We start from the raw sequence: 26325 nt of genomic DNA, 5'->3' as shown, positions 1-26325 counted from the left end.
AACTGGCTTGAGTTGAAAATTCTGTGGTGGAGTCGGCAGAACTCATATCCAGATATCTTCAGTATACGATATGTCAAAGAGTGTCGTGTGTAGAAGTCACAAGTGATATTGACCTTACTCAGTGAAGGAGTTCCTTTTTGATGGACGTACTCATTAAAGCCATGTTATTATTGAGGAAACAGTCCTGCTCCTCTGAATATTTTCGAGTGTAGTGTCCGTATAGACATTGAAGGTGCTAATTTACTGTTAAAACCTGTAATATTGTATACCTACAATTTAGGACTTTTAATTTATTGAAAGAATCTCATTAATTAATATTTAATAGATATTTATGAATATCCAAGAAAAATATTCAAATTTTTTAATAAAAAGCCTGCAAAATGCTGAGTAATCCTTATTTGTGCCTTATATTTCCAATATTGGAAGTTTCTTTTTATTCTTGGAAGAGATTTTGTTACGGTGGGCACTAAACCTGGCAAACGACTAAGATTCGAACCGTAACACTGCCTTTCTTGGGTTATCCTGGGTGGCTAACCCTCCAGGGTTAAAAATCTGAACAAAATCTTATCTCATTGTATCACTTTCATCATCACTCACGCCATCACTGTCTTATATTGAAGTTTTATTTCTTAAAAATTACATCTAGCTTTAATTTTATTGGATAAGTAATTTGGTTATTTTATTTTCAGGATCACCTTGGAAATAGCGAAGACCATGTGGACACAATGGCTGAGCTTAAAAAGAAACTCCTTGAACTATGTATCAATAAGCAGAAACTTTTGACTAGATACTGAACACTAAAAATTATGATAATATTTTATGCAGAGTGTAGAAAATGAATGGAATTTTTGTAATGATTAATAATGAATGCTTTAGTACCAGCTTCAAAATATTCAGAAAGAGAATACCCGAACAGTGTATAAAATTGTCAGAGAATTGTAAACTTGACTATTTCTCGCAAATAATGAAGAGGAAAAAATGGTTAGTGTTCTTTTTCAACATTTACATTCTTGATAAGGGAAATATTATTTTTTACAAAAATAGTAGACATTAAACTAAAGGCAGTCCTGTACTTCGAGTTTTTAAATTTTTGCCCTTGCAAAATTGGCACATAATTCACAGTTAATGACTAAAATTCACCAAAAATGGATAATCAAACTCAGTTCAACTTATCACATATCTTTGGTCAAGCAGTGGATGCTGCAAATTATAACACTTTTCAACATCAGCTGCAAGGATATGGTAACATGAGCACTGTCAGTAATATCACAAGCCTTGGAAATACCACAGTAGCACCAGTAGCACACACCGTAACAGTGCAGGATGTCACCACAACAGCAGGGCATATTGCCGGAGCCTCGGGAATGGTTACAGTGGGATATGCTCACCATCCACAGTCAGCACCAGTGCAGTCGTATCATGCCGTCTTTAATAACATGGCAGTTACTCACGTCACACCTCAGATGCCTCCCTCTCAGGTTCAGTATTTTTCTTATGAAGCCCCAAATGTGAATGTACGAACACAGTCCTTGCACACACATCCCTCACACCAGGCACTTCCACAGTCCTCAAATCCACTTGGTCAGGTGAAATATGGTAATTGTTCTATTTCTGTTCAGGCTGTAAACTCTACATTGCCTCTAAATTGTATTTTTTCTGCATCAAGAGAACATGGAGAATCAACTGCAGTAAGAGAAGTAAATAATGAGACAGATTGCATTAAAAAGAAAAAGCCCAGGAGAGAAGGCATCAGTGCCAAACTTAGCCGCAAGAAACTTAGAAACCGGGGTGAGTCTTACATCAACGCTGCAGGGAAACGTGTAGGTGCTAAAAGGTACACAGAACAAGATTGTGAGTGCAAGAATAAATGCCTTTCAAAACTTGGCACAGAGGTGGATAGAGAGAATATATTTAAACAGTTTTGGGGCATCGGTGACTTTGGACAGCAAAACGCTTACCTTACAGAAAATGTTACTCTTGTACCAAATGTCAGGAAAAGACGAAAAACTCCATTACCTGATGACAAGCACCTAAAAACTGTCAGAAGACTTTATTATGTTAGATTATTGGTAAGTATTCCTTGCTTAATTAGGTTCTGCCAGTAATATTAGAAATTGCTAGTTCTATGCATTTGCAATGGAAAAAATAAATGGACATTAAGAAAATGCATGTACTGTACTATAAAAAATTCCTGTTGTACTGTAATTTAATTGGACCATGTGACCTATGTTTCTCATTATTTGTGAATGAGGGTGATAAAATAAAACTACTGAATTATTTAGTATAAAACTGATTAAATTTAAAAAAATATTACACGTACTGGTATATTTCAGAATTGTGGCAAGCAGATTCGAGTTTGTAAAACCATGTTTTTAAATCTCCATGGAGTGTCTAACGGCCGGCTTGATCGTGTTCTACAGGCTGTCAATTGTGAACATCCGGGAGCACTTGTGGTGATCTATCAGCTTTTTTTTTTACTTCTGTTTTGAAGTCATTAGGAGCATTAAGATAAGATAAAGATAACGATAAGATTTGATCAGATTTTTAACCTGGAGGGTTAGCCACCCAAGATAACCCATAAAAGTCAGTGCATCATCAGTAGCATTATTGAAGAATGAATATAGGGATAAATATGGGTGAATAATTCTTAAAGGCTCAGTGTTTAATGGGTTTGAGGATAGCAGTAATAGATGAATGTTATTTTTGTGCTACTCAGTTTTTCATCTTTCATTCTCATGTTTGAGACTGGTAAGGAAATATGAAATTAACTATTCAGTAAATAGGTTGGAAGTGAGGAAAGCAGCAAAGATGGATGGAATTAAAACTTAAAGGATGAAAGCAGATGTGGGTCAAGTGTTATAATTGAATGGTTAGTGGATTTGTTCAGTGTATGAATGAAAGAAATGAAGGAACAAAATAATTGGTATAGCTCCTTAGTATAAGAGCACAAGAGAGAATGTAAACAATTATGCATGAGTAAGTTCGTTAATACCAGGTAAAGTATAATGCAAAATTGTTATTAAATGTGACAGGAAGGACTTGGTATGATAAAAAATGAACCAGGTGGGTTTAAAGAGGGAAGGTACTATGTAAATCACATGTTTCCATTGAAGCATATAAGTTAGCAGCAAGGTGAAGGAGCTGTCTTCTGCATATACGAAGTTAGAAGTGTCACGTGATGGATGGAGGAGCAATGTAGTTAATGCTGTCATTATTCGGAATAAGTGGTAAGTTGTTCAAACCTGTAACAGAATTTATAAGAGCAAGGATCAGATTAGGGTATGTAGAAAAGTAGGTAAATACTGTAAGCCCTCAGTGTATTGCACTAATAGGGAGGAGTGAGTGGCTAGTAATGACGATTTTGGTGGATAGACAAGGGTTTCTTGTCATGATCGTAACAGTAAGGGACAGTTTTGTAATCAGTGCTCTTTGTTCATTGTTTCTAAATTAGTTGACCCAGTGAATTTTGTCCCATATTTCTGATATATGTTTAATTGAGGTCTGTTAAATCACTGGTTCACTCTCTGTAAAACTGGGCCATAGAAAAGGTTGTGTGATGTGACTGTGCTTATTCATTTTGCTTATGGAAGAGGTTTCTGTTTTGCAGATGGTACTTAATTCTTAGAAGTAGAAGAGAAATTGGAAAATATGTCTGGAAGGGTGAGTAACAGATGGAAATTGAAAGTTGATGGTACAAGTACAGTCTGCGCAGAAAGTTATGAAGCCAGCTGCATGACAAACTTGATCATTGCAATATATGGTAACAGGCGGTTGAGGTCCGCTCTTTCTAGAAATCTTGGGAAAAACTTAAATACCAATTGCAAGTAGGGTCATGCAGTTTCAAGAGTGGCCTCATCAACCTATGAGTCAGACTGTACTATGTTAAGTGAAGCTCAGATGATGGTGTATTAGAGGGATGCTAATGTTAGAAGAAGACATTGTTTTGTTAACTTCTAACATTATTATCCATCACATATGACACCATCTGAGCTTCAGTGAACATAATGCAGAGTTCGATCCAAAAGCTGATGAGCTCACTCTTGAAGCTGCATGTTCTTAACTTGCAATTGTTGTACAAAAGTCCAGACCTCAACCAATTGTTGCCATGTGCTTCATCAATCCAATGTTTTTTACTGCAGCCGGCATCATACTTTTTGTGCAGACTGAAGGGTTTGGTGGTGGAAGTGCAGTACCAGCACTTTGAAAAAGTCCAATGAGATGTTGAGGTTCTGTTGATTGTTATTGGATCATAACATCTGTATCCTTCGGGAGAGTCAGTCTGGGAGACAGTGACATTGAGTGTGTTTTCTTCTTTGGATTTTCCCCGGCTTTTGTACAGAACGATCAGTGTGGTGAATTATTTCTGTTGAAATTTGAAAAGAGGTTTATTTTAATTACATCATGAACTGTCTTTTTTAAATTCCTTGTCTCATGCACAGGATCGACGTGGGCATCACACACCAAGTAACAAGACGTCTGAGGAAGACATTGCTTTTGTAATTCAACATATCGCTTCTGTAAAACAGATGAGAGATGAGACAGTCTATACTTTATCTGGTAACCAACATCAAGGGACTCCACATGAACGCATTTCTTCAGAGGTCACAGGAACTGTAGGAAAAGAATTATCGACAAAGAAGATGTATGAAGTATATAAGAGAGTGTGTCAAGAGGAGGGTAGGACACCTGTTAGCCTCTGGGTATACCGCCACATAGAAAAATCTAAAATAAATCAGAATAATTCTAAGAATGGTGAGAACTTGGAGAATGGGGATTTTATGCATTCCAAAAACCAAACGGTATCAAGTATCACTGACCATAAATCTGTGACGAATGATAATCCAAACACATGTAATGGTGTGTCAGAAATCCAAGAACATGTAACTGATACTGGAAATGTAATAATGTCCAATATCAGCAGAAACAAGAGAAGTGGAGGTTGCAGAACACAGATGTCACGAAAAGAGAGAAAGGCAAAAAGAAACAGTGGGGAAGCATATTTTACTGCAACAGGAAAGCTCAAGAAAGAAAAATTTTACACTGACAAGGAGTGTGGGTGTAAATACCGATGCATTCCTGAATTAGGCACACCAGAGAGCAGGAAGAAGGTATTTGATCATTTTTGGAAGCTGGCAGACTTTACAAAGCAGAATGCATATATTGCACAAACAGTAGTTCTAGTTCCTGTCGTTCAAAAAGATGAGGAGAAAGTAATAGAAAGATTTACAAGAACGTACACAAGGATATACAATGTGCAGTTTAAGGTAATTTACATTACTTTAGCTAAATAGACATTGAATAGTATTTATTTATTTATTTATTTTATGTCTGCAAACAGTACATTAAGAGACTACTGCAGTACTGTATATGTATGTACAATTAGAATACATAGTCAATACCATAAGTAATTTTTAGCAATTACTGTAAGCATAATTTTGACTGTTGATAAGACTGCATTAAAGCCATTTTTAATGCATTTTCAATCATTCATTCCAAATAATTAATGGATAATGATAATGTAACTACTTACTGTATTTTGTCAGCTCAGTCATCCTGGCCTGATAACAGAGGTGTATTTCTCAAAAACTGTTTAGTACAAATGATATGCAAAACATATCGTTTATCAATGAACCAGCTGTATCTCACCAAGGCAGAGTGACCTAAAAAGAAAAACAATAGTTTTTTGTTTTTAAATCTAGTAATTTATACAGGAGAAGGGGGTCATTAGCCCCTTGCTCCCAAATATATTTATATTCTGATTTACATTACTGTATATAATCAACAAGGGATAAGGAGGTTAGAATTTTTTCCCATAAGCCCTGTGTGTCATAAAAAGGTGACTAAAATGCTAGAAGCAAGGGGCTAGTAACCCCTTTATTGTTGCTAAAATAACATTTGAGGAAATTTTGCATTTTGTGTGTGTGTGTGTGTGTGTGTGTGTGTGTGTGTGTGTGTGTGTGTGTGTGTGTGTGTGTGTGTGTGTGTGTGTGTGTGTGTGTACTCACCTAATTGTGGTTGCAGCGGTCGAGACTCAGCTCCTGGCCCTGCCTCTTCACTGAGTGCTACTAGGTCCTCTCTCTCCCTGCTCCATGAGCTTTATCATACCTCATCTTAAAGCTATGTATGGTTCCTGCCTCTACTACCTCACTTTCTAGGCTATTCCACTTCCTGACTACTCTATGACTGAAGAAATACTTCCTAACATCCCTTTGACTCATCTTGGTCTTAAAGTTCCAATTGTGACCCTTTGTTTCTGTGTCCCCTCTCTGGAACATCATGTCTCTGTCCACCTTGTCTATTCCATGCAGTATTTTGTATGTCATTATCATGTCTCCCCTACCCTCCTGTCCTCCAGTGTCATCAGACCAATTTCCCTTAACCTCTCTTCATAGCACATTTCCCTTAGCTCTGGAACTAACGTTGTCACAGACCTTTGCACTTCCTCTAATTTCTTGACGTGCTTGATCAAGTGTGGGTTCCAAACAGGTGCTGCATACTCCAGTATGGGCCTAACGTACATGGTGTACAGTGTCTTGAACAATTCCTTACTAAGGTATCGGAATGCTGTTCTCAGGTTTGCCAGGTGCCTATATGCTGCAGCAGTTACCTGAATGACGTGTGCTTCCGGAGACGTGCTCGGTGTGTGTGTGTGTGCATGAGAGAGAGAGAGAGATAGAGAAATAGAGAAATAAAGAGAGAGATAGAAAGAGAGAAAGAGAGAGGACAGTGTGAACCAAGCTTCTGTATCACAAGACGGGCAGAAAGCAGCAACTTCACTCTGGCTGTACCCTTCTCCACAACATCACTTTATCTGAGATCATTTATCCCCAGGATGACTCGAGTCTGGAACACATTCGTACAGGATTATGATGTCAACGAGATAAAGTCAGTTGATCAGATGAAAATGCTGGCCCACAGATGGCTCCAACTTCATCCTGTTCACTACTTGTATGTCTCATGACAATAAAAATGCTTTCAAATAAGCTGATGTAGGTAACAGCTGTTAGCTTGTCAATAAAGTTAGGAATCCTTAACCTGTAAATAGCTTGTCAATAAAGCTAAGGATCCTTAACCTAACCTTGTCAAACCCTGTGTAAAAAAAAAAAATATATACATGTGTGTGTATATATATATATTCTTCTTTCTTTCAACACACCGGCCATACCCCACCGAGGCGGGGTGGCCCAAAAGGAAAAACGAAAGTTTCTCCTTTTACATTTAGTAATATATACAGGAGAAGGGGTTACTAGCTCCTTGCTCCCGGCATTTTAGTCGCCTCTTACAACACGCATGGCTTACGGAGGAAGAATTCTGTTCCACTTCCCCATGGAGGTAAGAGGAAATAAACAAGAACAAGAACTAGAAAGAAAATAGAAGAAAACCCAAAGGGGTGTGTATATATATGCTTGTACATGTATGTGTAGTGTGACCTAAGTGTAAGTAGAAGTAGCAAGACATACCTGAAATCTTGCATGTGTATGAGACAGATAAAAAAAAAGACACCAGCAATCTTACCATCGTGTAAAACAATTACAGGCTTCAGTTTTACACTCACTTGGCAGGACGGTAGTACCTCCCTGGGCGGTTGCTGTCTACCAACCTACTACCTAGAATATATATATATATATAAATATATATATATATATATATATATATATATATATATATATATATATATATATATATATATATATATGTTGTGTATCTTTATATGTTTATGCTTCTAGACTGTTGTATTCTGAGCACCTCTGCAAAAACAGTGATAATGTGCGAGTGTGGTGAAAGTGTTGAATGATGATGAAAGTATTTTCTTTTTGGGGATTTTCTTTCTTTTTTGGGTCACCCTGCCTCGGTGGGAGACGGCCGACTTGTTATATATATATAAATATATATATAAATATATATATATATATATATATATATATATATATATATATAAAAAAAAATATATATATATATATATACCACCTCTATAGATGGAATGGGGACCCTCATCCTCAGAGAAGACAATAAACGTACCTCAGTCGGCTGTCTCCCACCGAGGCAGGGTGACCCAAAAAAGAAAGAAAATCCCCAAAAAGAAAATACTTTCATCATCATTCAACACTTTCACCACACTCGCACATTATCACTGTTTTTGCAGAGGTGCTCAGAATACAACAGTCTAGAAGCATACACATATAAAGATACACAACATACCCCTCCAAACTGCCAATATCCCAAACCCCTCCTTTAAAGTGCAGGCATTGTACTTCCCATTTCCAGGACTCAAGTCCGACTATATAGAAATAACCGGTTTCCCTGAATCCCTTCACTAAATATTACCCTGCTCACACTCCAACAGATCGTCAGGTCCCAAGTATCATTCGTCTCCATTCACTCCTATCAAACACGCTCATGCACGCTTGCTGGAAGTCCAAGCCCCTCGCCCACAAAACCTCCTTTACCCCCTCTTTCCAACCCTTTCGAGGACGACCCCTACCCCTCTTTCCTTCCCCTATAGATTTATATGCTTTCCATGTCATTCTACTTTGATCCATTCTTTCTAAATGACCAAACCACCTCAACAACCCCTCTTCTGCCCTCTGACTAATGCTTTTATTAACTCCACACCTTCTCCTAATTTCCACACTCCAAATTTTCTGCATAATATTTACACCACACATTGCCCTTAGACAGGACATCTCCACTGCCTCCAACCATCTCCTCGCTGCTGCATTTACCACCCAAGCTTCACATCCATATAAGAGTGTTGGTACTACTATACTTTCATACATTCCCTTCTTTGCCTCCATAGATAACGTTTTTTGACTCCACATATACCTCAACGCACCACTCACCTTTTTTCCCTCATCAATTCTATGATTAACCTCATCCTTCATAAATCCATCCGCCGACACGTCAACTCCCAAGTATCTGAAAACATTCACTTCTTCCATACTCCTCCTCCCCAATTTGATATCCAATTTTTCTTTATCTAAATCATTTGATACCCTCATCACCTTACTCTTTTCTATGTTCACTTTCAACTTTCTACCTTTACACACATTCTCAAACTCATCCACTAACCTTTGCAATTTTTCTTTAGAATCTCCCATAAGCACAGTATCATCAGCAAAAAGTAACTGTGTCAATTCCCATTTTGAATTTGATTCCCCATAATTTAATCCCACCCCTCTCCCGAACACCCTAGCATTTACTTCTTTTACAACCCCATCTATAAATATATTAAACAACCATGGTGACATTACACATCCCTGCCTAAGACCTACTTTTACCGGGAAGTATTCTCCCTCTCTTCTACACGCCCTAACCTGAGCCTCACTATCCTCATAAAAGCTCTTTACAGCATTTAGTAACTTACCACCTATTCCATAAACTTGCAACATCTGCCACATTGCTCCTCTATCCACTCTATCATATGCCTTTTCTAAATCCATAAATGCAATAAAAATTTCCCTACCTTTATCTAAATACTGTTCACATATATGCTTCAATGTAAACACTTGATCTACACATCCCCTACCCACTCTGAAGCCTCCTTGCTCATCCGCAATTCTATATTCTGTCTTACCTCTAATTCTTTCAATTATAACCCTACCGTATACTTTTCCTGGTATACTCAGTAAACTTATTCCTCTGTAATTTTTACAATCTCTTTTGTCCCCTTTCCCTTTATATGAAGGGACTATACATGCTCTCCACCAATCCCTAGGTACCTTCCCCTCTTTCATACATTTATTAAACAAAAGTACCAACCACTCCAACACTATATCCCCCCTGCTTTTAACATTTCTGTCATGATCCCATCAGTTCCAGCTGCTTTACCCCCTTTCATTCTACGTAATGCCTCACGTACCTCCACCACACTTACATTCTGCTCTTCTTCACTCCTAAAAGATGGTATACCTCCCTGGCCAGTGCATGAAATTACCGCCTCCCTTTCTTCCTCAACATTTAAAAGTTCCTCAAAATATTCTCGCCATCTACCTAATACCTCCCTCTCCCCATCTACTAACTCCCCTACTCTGTTTTTAACGGACAAATCCATACTTTCCGTAGGCTTTCTTAACTTATTTAACTCACTCCAAAATTTTTTCTTATTTTCAATAAAATTTCTTGACAGTGCCTCTCCCACTCTTTCATCTGCTCTCCTTTTGCACTCTCTCACCACTCTCTTCACCTTTCTTTTACTCTCCATATACTCTGCTCTTCTTATAACACTTCTGCTTTGTAAAAACCTCTCGTAAGCTACCTTTTTCTCTTTTATCACACCCTTTACTTCATCATTCCACCAATCACTCCTCTTTCCTCCTGTCCCCACCCTCCTATAACCACAAACTTCTGCCCCACATTCTAATACTGCATTTTTAAAACTATTCCAACCCTCTTCAACCCCCCCACTACTCATCTTTGCACTAGCCCACCTTTCTGCCAATAGTCGCTTATATCTCGCCCGAACTTCCTCCTCCCTTAGTTTATACACTTTCACCTCCCTCTTTCTTGTTGTTGCCACCTTCCTCTTTTCCCATCTACCTCTTACTCTAACTGTAGCTACAACTAAATAATGATCTGATATATCAGTTGCCCCTCTATAAACATGTACATCCTGGAGCCTACCCATCAACCTTTTATCCACCAATACATAATCTAACAAACTACTTTCATTACGTGCTACATCATATCTTGTATATTTATTTATCCTCTTTTTCATAAAATATGTATTACTTATTACCAAATTTCTTTCTACACATAGCTCAATTAAAGGCTCCCCATTTACATTTACCCCTGGCACCCCAAATTTACCTACTACTCCCTCCATAACATTTTTACTCACTTTAGCATTGAAATCCCCAACCACCATTACTCTCACACTTGATTCAAAACTCCCCACGCATTCACTCAACATTTCCCAGAATCTCTCTCTCTCCTCTACACTTCTCTCTTCTCCAGGTGCATACACGCTTACTATAACCCACTTTTCACATCCAGTCTTTATTTTACTCCACATAATCCTTGAATTTATGCATTTGTAGTCCCTCTTTTCCTGCCATAGCTTATCCTTCAACATTATTGCTACTCCTTCTTTAGCTCTAACTCTATTTGAAACCCCTGACCTAATCCCATTTATTCCTCTCCATTGAAACTCTCCCACCCCCTTCAGCTTTGTTTCACTTAAAGCCAGGACATCCAGTTTCTTCTCATTCATAACATCCACAATCATCTCTTTCTTATCATTTGCACAACATCCACGCACATTCAGACTTCCCACTTTGACAATTTTCTTCTTCTTATTCTTTTTAGTAATCTTTACAGGAAAAGGGGTTACTAGCCCATTGTTCCCGGCATTTTAGCTGACTTTTACAACACGCATGGCTTACGGAGGAAAGATTCTTATTCCACTTCCCCATGGATATAAAAGGAAAAGTAATAAGACCAAGAACTATTAAGATAAAATCAAAGAAAACTCAGATGAGTGTGTATAAATAAACGTGTACATGTATGTGTAGTGTGACCTAAGTGTAAGTAGAAGTAGCAAGACGTACCTGTAATCTTGCATATTTATGAGACAGACAAAAGACACCAGCAATCCTACCATCATGTAAAACAATTACAGGCTTTCATTTTACACTCACTTGGCAGGACGGTAGTACCTCCCTGGGTGGTTGCTGTCTACCAACCTACTATATATATATATATATATATATATATACAGTGGACCCCCGCATAACGATCACCTCCGAATGCGACCAATTATGTAAGTGTATTTATGTAAGTGCATTTGTACGTGTATGTTTGGGGGTCTGAAATGGACTAATCTACTTCACAATATTCCTTATGGGAACAAATTCGGTCAGTACTGGCACCTGAACATACTTCTGGAGTGAAAAAATATCGTGGAATGATGAAGTAAAGGGTGTGATAAAAGAGAAAAAGGTAGCTTATGAGAGGTTTTTACAAAGCAGAAGTGTTATAAGAAGAGCAGAATATATGGAGAGTAAAAGAAAGGTAAAGAGAGTGGTGAGAGAGTGCAAAAGGAGAGCAGATGATAGAGTGGGAGAGGCACTGTCAAGAAATTTTAATGAAAATAAGAAAAAATTTTGGAGTGAGTTAAACAAGTTAAGAAAGCCAAGGGAAAATATGGATTTGTCAGTTAAAAACAGAGTAGGGGAGTTAGTAGATGGGGAGATGGAGGTATTAGGTAGATGGCGAGAATATTTTGAGGAACTTTTAAATGTTAAGGAAGAAACAGAGGCAGTAATTTCATGCACTGGTCAGGGAGGTATACCATCTTTTAGGAGTGAAGAAGAGCAGAATGTAAGTGTGGGGGAGGTACGTGAGGCATTACGTAAAATGAAAGGGGGTAAAGCAGCTGGTACTGATGGGATCATGACAGAAATGTTAAAAGCAGGGGGGGATATAGTGTTGGAGTGGTTGGTACTTTTGTTCAATAAATGTATGAAAGAGGGGAAGGTACCTAGGGATTGGCGGAGAGCATGTATAGTCCCTTTATATAAAGGGAAAGGGGACAAAAGAGACTGTAAAAATTATAGAGGAATAAGCTTACTGAGTATACCAGGAAAAGTGTACGGTAGGGTTATAATTGAAAGAATTAGAGGTAAGACAGAATGTAGGATTGCGGATGAGCAAGGAGGTTTCAGAGTGGGTAGGGGATGTGTAGATCAAGTGTTTACATTGAAGCATATATGTGAACAGTATTTAGATAAAGGTAGGGAAGTTTTTATTGCATTTATGGATTTAGAAAAGGCATATGATAGAGTGGATAGAGGAGCAATGTGGCAGATGTTGCAAGTATATGGAATAGGTGGTAAGTTATTAAATGCTGTAAAGAGTTTTTATGAAGATAGTGAGGCTCAGGTTAGGGTGTGTAGAAGAGAGGGAAACTATTTCCCGGTAAAAGTAGGTCTTAGACAGGGATGTGTAATGTCACCATGGTTGTTTAATATATTTATAGATGGGGTTGTTAAGGAAGTAAATGCTAGGGTGTTTGGGAGAGGGGTGGGATTAAATTATGGGGAATCAAATTCAAAATGGGAATTGACACAGTTACTTTTTGCTGATGATACTGTGCTTATGGGAGATTCTAAAGAAAAATTGCAAAGGTTAGTGGATGAGTTTGGGAATGTGTGTAAAGGTAGAAAGTTGAAAGTGAACATAGAAAAGAGTAAGGTGATGAGGGTGTCAAATGATTTAGATAAAGAAAAATTGGATATCAAATTGGGGAGGAGGAGTATGGAAGAAGTGAATGTTTTCAGATACTTGGGAGTTGACGTGTCGGCGGATGGATTTATGAAGGATGAGGTTAATCATAGAATTGATGAGGGAAAAAAGGTGAGTGGTGCGTTGAGGTATATGTGGAGTCAAAAAACGTTATCTATGGAGGCAAAGAAGGGAATGTATGAAAGTATAGTAGTACCAACACTCTTATATGGGTGTGAAGCTTGGGTGGTAAATGCAGCAGCGAGGAGACGGTTGGAGGCAGTGGAGATGTCCTGTTTAAGGGCAATGTGTGGTGTAAATATTATGCAGAAAATTCGGAGTGTGGAAATTAGGAGAAGGTGTGGAGTTAATAAAAGTATTAGTCAGAGGGCAGAAGAGGGGTTGTTGAGGTGGTTTGGTCATTTAGAGAGAATGGATCAAAGTAGAATGACATGGAAAGCATATAAATCTATAGGGGAAGGAAGGCGGGGTAGGGGTCGTCCTCGAAAGGGTTGGAGAGAGGGGGTAAAGGAGGTTTTGTGGGTAAGGGGCTTGGACTTCCAGCAAGCGTGCGTGAGCGTGTTAGATAGGAGTGAATGGAGACGAATGGTACTTGGGACCTGACGATCTGTTGGAGTGTGAGCAGGGTAATATTTAGTGAAGGGATTCAGGGAAACCGGTTATTTTCATATAGTCGGACTTGAGTCCTGGAAATGGGAAGTACAATGCCTGCACTTTAAAGGAGGGGTTTGGGATATTGGCAGTTTGGAGGGATATGTTGTGTATTTTTATATGTGTATGCTTCTAGACTGTTGTATTCTGAGCACCTCTGCAAAAACAGTGATAATGTGCGAGTGTGGTGAAAGTGTTGAATGATGATGAAAGTATTTTCTTTTTGGGGATTTTCTTTCTTTTTTGGGTCACCCTGCCTCGGTGGGAGACGGCCGACTTGTTGAAAAAAAAAAAAAAAAAAAAAAAAAAACAAAAAAATATATATATATATATATATATATATATATATATATATATATATATATATATATACAGTGGACCCCCGGTTAACGAACTTTTTTCATTCCAGTAGTAAGTTCAGGTGCCAGTACTGACCGAATTTTTTCCCATAAGGAATATTGTGAAGTAGATTAGTCCATTTCAGACCCCCAAACATACACGTACAAACATAAATACACTTACATAATTGGTCGCTTTTGGAGGTGATCGTTAAGCGGGGGTCCACTGTATATATATATATATATATATATATATATATATATATATATATATATATATATGTATATATATATATTATATATACAGTGGACCCCCGCATAGCGAACTTAATCCGTGCAAGAGGGCTGGTCGTTATGCGAAATGTTCGCTATGCGAATTAATTTTCCCCATAAGAAATAATGGAAATAAAATTAATCCGTGCAAGACACCCAAAAGTATGAAAAAAAAATTTTTTTACCACAAAAAAATGTTAATTTTAGTACACACAAACTGAAAAAGGCATGCACAATTACATGACACTTACTTTTATTGAAGATCTGGTGATGATTGATGGGATGGGAGGAGGGGAGAGAGAGTGTTAGTGTTTAGAAGGGGAATCCCCTTCCATTAACACTTGAGGAGGCAAGTCCTTTTCCGGGGTTACTTCCCTTCTTCTTTTAATGCCACTAGGACCAGCTTCAGAGTCACTGGACTTCTTTCTGTCCATAGAGCTCTGTACCTCCCGTTCCTTTACGATTTGTCTAAAATGGGCCATAACATTGTCATTGAAATAGTCACCAGCACGCCTTGCAACAGCTGTGTCAGGGTGATTTTCATCCATAAAGGTTTGCAGTTCAACCCACTGTGCACACATTTCCTTAATTTTTGAAGTAGGCACAATGGATTCCACAACTGGCATAGGCTTCTCAGGGTTAGCCCCAAACCCTTCAAAATCTTTCTTAATTTCCATACTAATTCTCACCCTTTTTACCACAGGGTTGGCACTAGAAGCTTTCTTGGGGCCCATGGTCACTTATTTTCAACAAACAGAACCGAAAACACTGTAATAATACGAAATATTCCGAGTGTATGCTTGAATGTTACCGCGGAGGCTAGCTGGTAAACAATGGGCCAGGCGGCACATGTGAGGCTGGCTGAGGCCGCACATTGGACGCGTCTCGGACGAAGTTCGCTGAGCGGGTTTTTGTCTACTATGCGGGGCAAAATTTTAGCGATCAAAGCGTTCGCTATGCGGAATGTTCGCTATGCAAGGCGTTCGCTATGCGGGGGTCCACTGTATATATATATAATATACGTATATATATATATACAGTATATATATATATATATACATATATATATATATATATATATATATATATATATATATATATATATATATATATATATATACATAATAGGTAGTAGGTTGGTAGACAGCAACCACCCAGGGAAGTACTACCGTCCTGCCAGATGACTGTGAAACTAAAACCTGTAACTGTTTTGCATGATGGTAGGATTGCTGGTTTCTTTTTCTGTCTCATAAACACGCTAGATAACAGGGATATCTTGCTACTCCTACTTACACTTTGGTCACACTTCACAGACACGCACATGCATATATATATATACATACATCTAGGTTTTTCTCCTTTTTCTAAATAGCTCTTGTTCTTTTTTATTTCTTCTATTGTCCATGGGGAAGTGGAAAAGAATCTTTCCTCCGTAAGCCATGCGTGTCGTATGAGGCGACTAAAATGCCGGGAGCAATGGGCTAGTAACCCCTTCTCCTGTATACATTTACTAAAAAAGAGAAGAAGAAAAACTTTATAAAACTGGGATGCTTAAATGTGCGTGGATGTAGTGCGGATGACAAGAAACAGATGATTGCTGATGTTATGAATGAAAAGAAGTTGGATGTCCTGGCTCTAAGCGAAACAAAGCTGAAGGGGGTAGGAGAGTTTCAGTGGGGGGAAATAAATGGGATTAAATCTGGAGTATCTGAGAGAGTTAGAGCAAAGGAAGGGGTAGCAGTAATGTTAAATGATCAGTTATGGAAGGAGAAAAGAGAATATGAATGTGTAAATTCAAGAATTATGTGGATTAAAGTAAAGGTTGGATGCGAGAAGTGGGTCATAATAAGCGTGTATGCACCTGGAGAAGAGAGGAATGCAGAGGAGAGAGAGAGATTTTGGGAGATATTAAGTGAATGTATAGGAGCCTTTGAACCAAGTGAGAGAGTAATTGTGGTAGGGGACCTGAATGCTAAAGTAGGAGAAACTTTTAGAGAGGGTGTGGTAGGTAAGTTTGGGGTGCCAGGTGTAAATGATAATGGGAGCCCTTTGATTGAACTTTGTATAGAAAGGGGTTTAGTTATAGGTAATACATATTTTAAGAAAAAGAGGATAAATAAGTATACACGATATGATGTAGGGCGAAATGACAGTAGTTTGTTGGATTATGTATTGGTAGATAAAAGACTGTTGAGTAGACTTCAGGATGTACATGTTTATAGAGGGGCCACAGATATATCAGATCACTTTCTAGTTGTAGCTACACTGAGAGTAAAAGGTAGATGGGATACAAGGAGAATAGAAGCATCAGGGAAGAGAGAGGTGAAGGTTTATAAACTAAAAGAGGAGGCAGTTAGGGTAAGATATAAACAGCTATTGGAGGATAGATGGGCTAATGAGAGCATAGGCAATGGGGTCGAAGAGATATGGGGTAGGTTTAAAAATGTAGTGTTAGAGTGTTCAGCAGAAGTTTGTGGTTACAGGAAAGTGGGTGCAGGAGGGAAGAGGAGCAATTGGTGGAATGATGATGTAAAGAGAGTAGTAAGGGAGAAAAAGTTAGCATATGAGAAGTTTTTACAAAGTAGAAGTGATGCAAGGAGGGAAGAGTATATGGAGAAAAAGAGAGAGGTTAAGAGAGTGGTGAAGCAATGTAAAAAGAGAGCAAATGAGAGAGTGGGTGAGATGTTATCAACAAATTTTGTTGAAAATAAGAAAAAGTTTTGGAGTGAGATTAACAAGTTAAGAAAGCCTAGAGAACAAATGGATTTGTCAGTTAAAAATAGGAGGAGAGTTATTAAATGGAGAGTTAGAGGTATTGGGAAGATGGAGGGAATATTTTGAGGAATTGTTAAATGTTGATGAAGATAGGGAAGCTGTGATTTCGTGTATAGGGCAAGGAGGAATAACATCTTGTAGGAGTGAGGAAGAGCCAGTTGTGAGTGTGGGGGAAGTTCGTGAGGCAGTAGGTAAAATGAAAGGGGGTAAGGCAGCCGGGATTGATGGGATAAAGATAGAAATGTTAAAAGCAGGTGGGGATATAGTTTTGGAGTGGTTGGTGCAATTATTTAATAAATGTATGGAAGAGGGTAAGGTACCTAGGGATTGGCAGAGAGCATGCATAGTTCCTTTGTATAAAGGCAAAGGGGATAAAAGAGAGTGCAAAAATTATAGGGGGATAAGTCTGTTGAGTGTACCTGGTAAAGTGTATGGTAGAGTTATAATTGAAAGAATTAAGAGTAAGACGGAGAATAGGATAGCAGATGAACAAGGAGGCTTTAGGAAAGGTAGGGGGTGTGTGGACCAGGTGTTTACAGTGAAACATATAAGTGAACAGTATTTAGATAAGGCTAAAGAGGTCTTTGTGGCATTTATGGATTTGGAAAAGGCATATGACAGGGTGGATAGGGGGGCAATGTGGCAGATGTTGCAAGTGTATGGTGTAGGAGGTAGGTTACTGAAAGCAGTGAAGAGTTTTTACGAGGATAGTGAGGCTCAAGTTAGAGTATGTAGGAAAGAGGGAAATTTTTTCCCAGTAAAAGTAGGCCTTAGACAAGGATGTGTGATGTCACCGTGGTTGTTTAATATATTTATAGATGGGGTTGTAAGAGAAGTAAATGCGAGGGTCTTGGCAAGAGGCGTGGAGTTAAAAGATAAAGAATCACACACAAAGTGGGAGTTGTCACAGCTGCTCTTTGCTGATGACACTGTGCTCTTGGGAGATTCTGAAGAGAAGCTGCAGAGATTGGTGGATGAATTTGGTAGGGTGTGCAAAAGAAGAAAATTAAAGGTGAATACAGGAAAGAGTAAGGTTATGAGGATAACAAAAAGATTAGGTGATGAAAGATTGAATATCAGATTGGAGGGAGAGAGCATGGAGGAGGTGAACGTATTCAGATATTTGGGAGTGGACGTGTCAGCGGATGGGTCTATGAAAGATGAGGTGAATCATAGAATTGATGAGGGAAAAAGAGTGAGTGGTGCACTTAGGAGTCTGTGGAGACAAAGAACTTTGTCCTTGGAGGCAAAGAGGGGAATGTATGAGAGCATAGTTTTACCAACGCTCTTATATGGGTGTGAAGCGTGGGTGATGAATGTTGCAGCGAGGAGAAGGCTGGAGGCAGTGGAGATGTCATGTCTGAGGGCAATGTGTGGTGTGAATATAATGCAGAGAATTCGTAGTTTGGAAGTTAGGAGGAGGTGCGGGATTACCAAAACTGTTGTCCAGAGGGCTGAGGAAGGGTTGTTGAGGTGGTTCGGACATGTAGAGAGAATGGAGCGAAGCAGAATGACTTCAAGAGTGTATCAGTCTGTAGTGGAAGGAAGGCGGGGTAGGGGTCGGCCTAGGAAGGGTTGGAGGGAGGGGGTAAAGGAGGTTTTGTGTGCGAGGGGCTTGGACTTCCAGCAGGCATGCGTGAGCGTGTTTGATAGGAGTGAATGGAGACAAATGATTTTTAATACTTGACGTGCTGTTGGAGTGTGAGCAAAGTAACATTTATGAAGGGATTCAGGGAAACCGGCAGGCCGGACTTGAGTCCTGGAGATGGGAAGTACAGTGCCTGCACTCCGAAGGAGGGGTGTTAATGTTGCAGTTTAAAAACTGTAGTGTAAAGCACCCTTCTGGCAAGACAGTGATGGAGTGAATGATGGTGAAAGTTTTTCTTTTTCGGGCCACCCTGCCTTGGTGGGAATCGGCCAGTGTGATAATAAATAAAAAAATATATATATATATATATATATATATATAATATATAATATATATATATATATATATATAATATATAATATATATATATATATATATATATAATATATAATATATATATATATATATATATATATATATATATATATATATATATATATATATATATATATATATATATATATAATATATATATATATATATATATATATATATATATATATATATATATATATACATGTATATATATATATATATATATATATATATATATATATATATATATATACTATATATATATATATATATATATATATATATATATATATATATATATATATATATATATATATATATATTATATATATATATATATTATATATATATACAGTGGACCCCCGGTTAACGATATTTTTTCACTCCATAAAATGTTCAGGTGCCAGTACTGACCGAATTTATTCCCATAAGGAATATTGTGAAGTAGATTAGTCCATTTCAGACCCCCAAACATACACGTACAAACGCACTTACATAAATACACTTACATAATTGGTCGCATTCGGAGGTAATCGTTATGCGGGGGTCCACTGTATATATATATATTATATATATATATATATACACACACACACACACACACACACACACACACACACACACACACACACACACACACACACACACACACACACACACATGATGAAAAAAAATAGATTGTTATTGTGAATAAAAGAGAAGCTGGATGCTTTAGCATTGTGGAACAAAACTAAAAAGGGTGGGAAAAATTTTATTGGGGGAAAGTAATTGATATTAGATTGGACATATCAGAGAGTCAGGTAAAGGAGGAGTATCTGCAGCATTAAATAATTAATTATGGAAAGAAAAGAGGGGTATAAGTGTATGAATTCAAGAATTATGTGGAGAAAGGTGGGCCAGAGAGTATAGGAAGTGAGGTCAGGAAGGTATATGATAAATTAAAAAAAAAAAAACATTGCTTGGATTACTGTTTTAGTAATTATTTTCATAGTTGAAACTTGTCTAGCATTTTATTATTTAATTGATAGCCAAGTGAGGAAACAGTTCGAGTATGCAAGATGGCTTTCCTTCAGCTTCATGGCTTATCAAATGGCCGAGTGGACCGTGTATTACAAGCTGTGGCTTGTCAGTCTCCATTTGCTCTTCAGGTTAGTACTGAGTTACATATTTTTCAGTACTCAGTGTTTTAATGTTTATATTGCTAGAAGTTCTAGAGCAGTTTTGGTTAATAGTAAAAAACATTGAAATACTTTTCATATTTTTAATGAGTTAACTTTTGTGTTATTTGTTAAAACTGGTATACATTGATACAGTGACTACTGTATAACAGTACATTTACTAGATACATAACATTGTAGAAATATTGAAGCAGTCTAAGAGTGCTAATTTATTTTATTGTAACAAAGATTTCACCCGTGACATGTATTCAACATTTTAAATGTTGGTTAGATGGTCCTTGAAGATTGTCAAATTCCTTCATTTTTTCAGAGAACATACATTTCTCAGTACTTGTCAGCAAGTCTTGAATTTCAGGAAACTCTTACCCTTCTTTTAAAACTCTGGCTGTCTCCCACTGAGGTAGGGTGATCCAACAAAGAAGAAAACACTTTTACTGTCACTTATTCAGTCACTGCTTTGCCAGAAGGGCGCTGACTTCACAGTTCAGATGATCCTCCAAAATGCAACATTCTCACTCCAAGACTCAAGTCTGGCAAACTGGTTTCCTGAATCCCTTCTTAAATGTTACCTTGCTCACTCTCCAACATGTCAAGTCATAAAAAACATTTGCTTTCACACCATCCAACAGGCACAAGCCCGTTGGATGGAGAAGACCCTAATGCTAGAAACTTCCTTTGCCCCCTCCCCCTCCAACCCTTCCTAGGATGACCACTACCCCTCCTCCTCCTCCTCTGCCCCAAATTTATATGCTCTTCTAGCCATCCTATTTTTCTCTGAATGTCCCAACCATCTCAGCAATCCCTCCTGAACACTCAGAATAATACTTTGGCAACTCCCAGACCTAATCTCCAAACTCCAAATTGTCTGCATAATATTCACACTGTACATTATTTTTATTTATTATCACACTGGCCGATTCCCACCAAGGCAGGGTGGCCCGAAAAAGAAAAACTTTCACCATCATTCACTCCATCACTGTCTTGCCAGAAGGGTGCTTTACACTACAGTTTTTAAACTGCAACATTAACACCCCTCCTTCAGAGTGCAGGCACTGTACTTCCCATCTCCAGGACTCAAGTCCGGCCTGCCGGTTTCCCTGAATCCCTTCATAAATGTTACTTTGCTCACACTCTAACAGCACGTCAAGTATTAAAAACCATTTGTCTCCATTCACTCCTATCAAACACGCTCACGCATACCTGCTGGAAGTCCAAGCCCCTCGCACACAAAACCTCCTTTACCCCCTCTCTCCAACCTTTCCTAGGCCGACTCCTACCCCGCCTTCCTTCCACTACAGACTGATACACTCTTGAAGTCATTCTGTTTCGCTCCATTCTCTCTACATGTCCGAACCACCTCAACAACCCTTCCTCAGCCCTCTGGACAACAGTTTTGGTAATTCCGCACCTCCTCCTAACTTCCAAACTACGAATTCTCTGCATTATATTCACACCACACACTGCCCTCAGACATGACATCTCCACTGCCTCCAGCCTTCTCCTCGCTGCAACATTCATCACCCATGCTTCACACCCATATAAGAGCGTTGGTAAAACTATACTCTCATACATTCCCCTCTTTGCCTCCAAGGACAAAGTTCTTTGTCTCCACAGACTCCTAAGTGCACCACTCACTCTTTTTCCCTCATCAATTCTATGATTCACCTCATCTTTCATAGACCCATCCGCTGACACGTCCACTCCCAAATATCTGAATACATTCACCTCCTCCATACTCTCTCCCTCCAATCTGATATTCAATCTTTCATCACCTAATCTTTTTGTTATCCTCATAACCTTACTCTTTCCTGTATTCACCTTTAATTTTCTTCTTTTGCACACCCTACCAAATTCATCCACCAATCTCTGCAACTTCTCTTCAGAATCTCCCAAGAGCACAGTGTCATCAGCAAAGAGCAGCTGTGACAACTCCCACTTTGTGTGTGATTCTTTATCTTTTAACTCCACGCCTCTTGTCAAGACCCTCGCATTTACTTCTCTTACAACCCCATCTATAAATATATTAAACAACCACGGTGACATCACACATCCTTGTCTAAGGCCCACTTTTACTGGGAAATAATTTCCCTCTTTCCTACATACTCTAACTTGAGCCTCACTATCCTCGTAAAAACTCTTCACTGCTTTCAGTAACCTACCTCCTACACCATACACTTGCAACATCTGCCACATTGCCCCCCTATCCACCCTGTCATACGCCTTTTCCAAATCCATAAATGCCACAAAGACCTCTTTAACCTTATCTAAATACTGTTCACTTATATGTTTCACTGTAAACACCTGGTCCACACACCCCCTACCTTTCCTAAAGCCTCCTTGTTCATCTGCTATTCTATTCTCCATCTTACTCTTAATTCTTTCAATAATAACTCTACCATACACTTTACCAGGTATACTCAGCAGACTTATCCCCCTATAATTTTTGCAGTCTCTTTTATCCCCTTTGCCTTTATACAAAGGAACTATGCATGCTCTCTGCCAATCCCTAGGTACCTTACCCTCTTCCATACATTTATTAAATAATTGCACTAACCACTCCAAAACTATATCCCCACCTGCTTTTAACATTTCTATCTTTATCCCATCAATCCCGGCTGCCTTACCCCCTTTCATTTTACCTACTGCCTCACGAACTTCCCCCACACTCACAACTGGCTCTTCCTCACTCCTACAAGATGTTATTCCTCCTTGTCCTATACACGAAATCACAGCTTCCCTATCTTCATCAACATTTAACAATTCCTCAAAATATTCCCTCCATCTTCCCAATACCTCTAACTCTCCATTTAATAACTCTCCTCTCCTATTTTTAACTGACAAATCCATTTGTTCTCTAGGCTTTCTTAACTTCTTAATCTCACTCCAAAACTTTTTCTTATTTTCAACAAAATTTGTTGATAACATCTCACCCACTCTCTCATTTGCTCTCTTTTTACATTGCTTCACCACTCTCTTAACCTCTCTCTTTTTCTCCATATACTCTTCCCTCCTTGCATCACTCCTACTTTGTAAAAACTTCTCATATGCTAACTTTTTCTCCCTTACTACTCTCTTTACATCATCATTCCACCAATCGCTCCTCTTCCCTCCCGCACCCACTTTCCTGTAACCACAAACTTCTGCTGAACACTCTAACACTCCATTTTTAAACCTACCCCATACCTCTTCGACCCCATTGCCTATGCTCTCATTAGCCCATCTATCCTCCAATAGCTGTTTATATCTTACCCTAACTGCCTCCTCTTTTAGTTTATAAACCTTCACCTCTCTCTTCCCTGATGCTTCTATTCTCCTTGTATCCCATCTACCTTTTACTCTCAGTGTAGCTACAACTAGAAAGTGATCTGATATATCTGTGGCCCCTCTATAAACATGTACATCCTGAAGTCTACTCAACAGTCTTTTATCTACCAATACATAATCCAACAAACTACTGTCATTTCGCCCTACATCATATCTTGTATACTTATTTATCCTCTTTTTCTTAAAATATGTATTACCTATAACTAAACCCCTTTCTATACAAAGTTCAATCAAAGGGCTCCCATTATCATTTACACCTGGCACCCCAAACTTACCTACCACACCCTCTCTAAAAGTTTCTCGTACTTTAGCATTCAGGTCCCCTACCACAATTACTCTCTCACTTGGTTCAAAGGCTCCTATACATTCACTTAACATCTCCCAAAATCTCTCTCTCTCCTCTGCATTCCTCTCTTCTCCAGGTGCATACACGCTTATTATGACCCACTTCTCGCATCCAACCTTTACTTTAATCCACATAATTCTTGAATTTACACATTCATATTCTCTTTTCTCCTTCCATAACTGATCATTTAACATTACTGCTACCCCTTCCTTTGCTCTAACTCTCTCAGATACTCCAGATTTAATCCCATTTATTTCCCCCCACTGAAACTCTCCTACCCCCTTCAGCTTTGTTTCTCTTAGGGCCAGGACATTCAACTTATTTTCATTTATAACATCAGCAATCATCTGTTTCTTGTCATCCGCACTACATCCACGCACATTTAAGCATCCCAGTTTTATAAAGTTTTTCTTCTTCTCTTTTTTAGTAAGTGTCTACAGGAGAAGTGGTTACTAGCCCATTGCTCCCGGCATTGTCATTGTACATTGTCCTCACAATATATTTGCTGCCTCCAGCCTGTTCCTCATTGTAACAAAACCCATGTTTCAGATCAATACCCATAACACAATGTTTTAATTCTGACAGATTATAACAGGGTTTCTTGTACAAATTAGTATATAATATTTTCTTCAGTTTTAATTCTCCTTTTAAAATATAGATTATATGCTTAGCAATAATTTTTAACCTCATTCAGTACTTTACTGAAAAGTAATATTCATTTAGAATTTTTTATGACATCTACAAAATGTATGAATCAGAAGAGGAATTACTGGCTGGGATATGAATTGATGAAAGGATGAGTGATTCAATTCAATTCAGTTCAAATTCAATTCAAAGTTTATTCTCTATAAGGATTACAATGCTGAGTTTACAGAATTTGGTTATTGTGTGGTTTACATGTAGTAAAATAATAATTACAGAGTGTATCACTAGAACACCTAGCATGGCTAGGCATTTTGGGCAGACTTAGTTTAATTCTTAATTTTAAAATATGATGGTGAACATGTTTTCTTTACTGAGTCATTCAGCCTTGGTGGCAAATGCCAGTGTTTTGTAGAAGCACAAGGTGTCAGAGCAGCAGCTGGTGGATACACTACTGTTGCAGCTTCAAATAAAATACCTGTTTTATTAGCCCTCATTTTACCTAAAATTCTGGATGTTTTAGGATGTTTAGTTTTTATTAGATTTCACCTCATTAGTTTTTTTTTTTTTTAACACGTGTGCCATTTCCTACTGAGGCAGGATGACCCAAAAACAAAAAAAAAAACTTTCATCATCATTCAACACTTTCACCATCACTCATACTAATCACAGTCTTTGCAGAGGCACTCTGATACAACAATAACCCAAACCCCTCCTTTAAAGTGCAGGCATTGCACTTCCCATTTCCAGGACTCAAGTCTGGCTAACTGGTTTTCCTGAATCCCTTCACAAAATATTACCCTGCTTACACTCCAACAGCTTGCCAGGTCCCAAAAACCATTCATCTCCATTCACTCCTATCTAATATGCTCACGCACACTTGTTGGAAGTTCAAGTCCCTTGCCCACAAACCTCCTTTACCCCGTCCCTCAAACCTTTTCGAGGATGACCTCCACCTTGCCTTCCTTCCCCTACAGATTTATATGCTCTCTAAGTCATTCTTCTTTGTTCCATTCTCTCTAAATGACCAAACCACCTCAACAGCCCCTCATCAGCCCTCTGATTAATACTTTTATTAACTCCACACCTTCTTCTAATTTCCACCCTCCGAATTCTCTGCATAGTATTTACACCACACATTGCCCTTAGACATGACATATCCACTGCCTCCAGCCTCCTCCTCATCTGCAGCACCCCATGCTTCACACCCACTATTTTCTTGTACATTCCCTTCTTTGCCTCCCTGGATAATGTTTTTTTGTCTCCACAGGTACCTCAACGCACCACTCACCTTTTTTTCTTCATCAGTTCTATGGCTAACCTCATCCCTCATAAGCCCATCTGCTGACAAGTCAACTCCCAAATATCTGAAAACATTCACTTCTTCCATACTCCCTCCCTCCAATGTGATATCCAATTTTTCTTTATCTAAATCATTTGATGCCCTCATCACCTTACTCTTATCTGTATTCACTTTCAACTTTCTACCTTCAAACACCCTCCCAAACTCATCCACTAACCTTTGCAACTTTTCTTTAGAATCTCCCAAAAGCACAGTATCATCAGCAAAAAAGTAACTGTGTCAACTCCCAT

The 26325-nt window shown here is 38.5% G+C and overlaps 1 protein-coding gene across 7 annotated transcripts in view; it reads left to right on the top strand.

The window, feature by feature from the left end:
• LOC128691943 (uncharacterized) overlaps positions 1 to 26325 on the top strand; it is a 70525-nt gene that overhangs the window by 2133 nt on the left and 42067 nt on the right. For all 7 annotated transcript variants that reach the window (XR_011391058.1, XR_011391069.1, XR_011391057.1 and 4 more), the window contains exons 2-5: positions 690 to 2069; positions 2334 to 2453; positions 4440 to 5264; positions 20271 to 20390. Coding sequence is in view for 4 of the 7 variants with exons in the window: in XM_070080075.1 (XP_069936176.1) it covers positions 1146 to 2069; positions 2334 to 2453; positions 4440 to 5264; positions 20271 to 20390 (1989 nt within the window). In the remaining 3 variants the exon portion in view is untranslated. The remainder of the gene's footprint in view (positions 1 to 689; positions 2070 to 2333; positions 2454 to 4439; positions 5265 to 20270; positions 20391 to 26325) is intronic.

The sequence above is a fragment of the Cherax quadricarinatus genome, chromosome 6 (assembly GCF_038502225.1).
Source record: "Cherax quadricarinatus isolate ZL_2023a chromosome 6, ASM3850222v1, whole genome shotgun sequence".
NCBI classification, from domain to species: Eukaryota; Metazoa; Arthropoda; class Malacostraca; order Decapoda; family Parastacidae; genus Cherax; species Cherax quadricarinatus.
The sequence above is the reverse complement of the archived record's forward strand: the minus strand, read 5'-3'. Positions and strand labels throughout refer to the sequence as shown.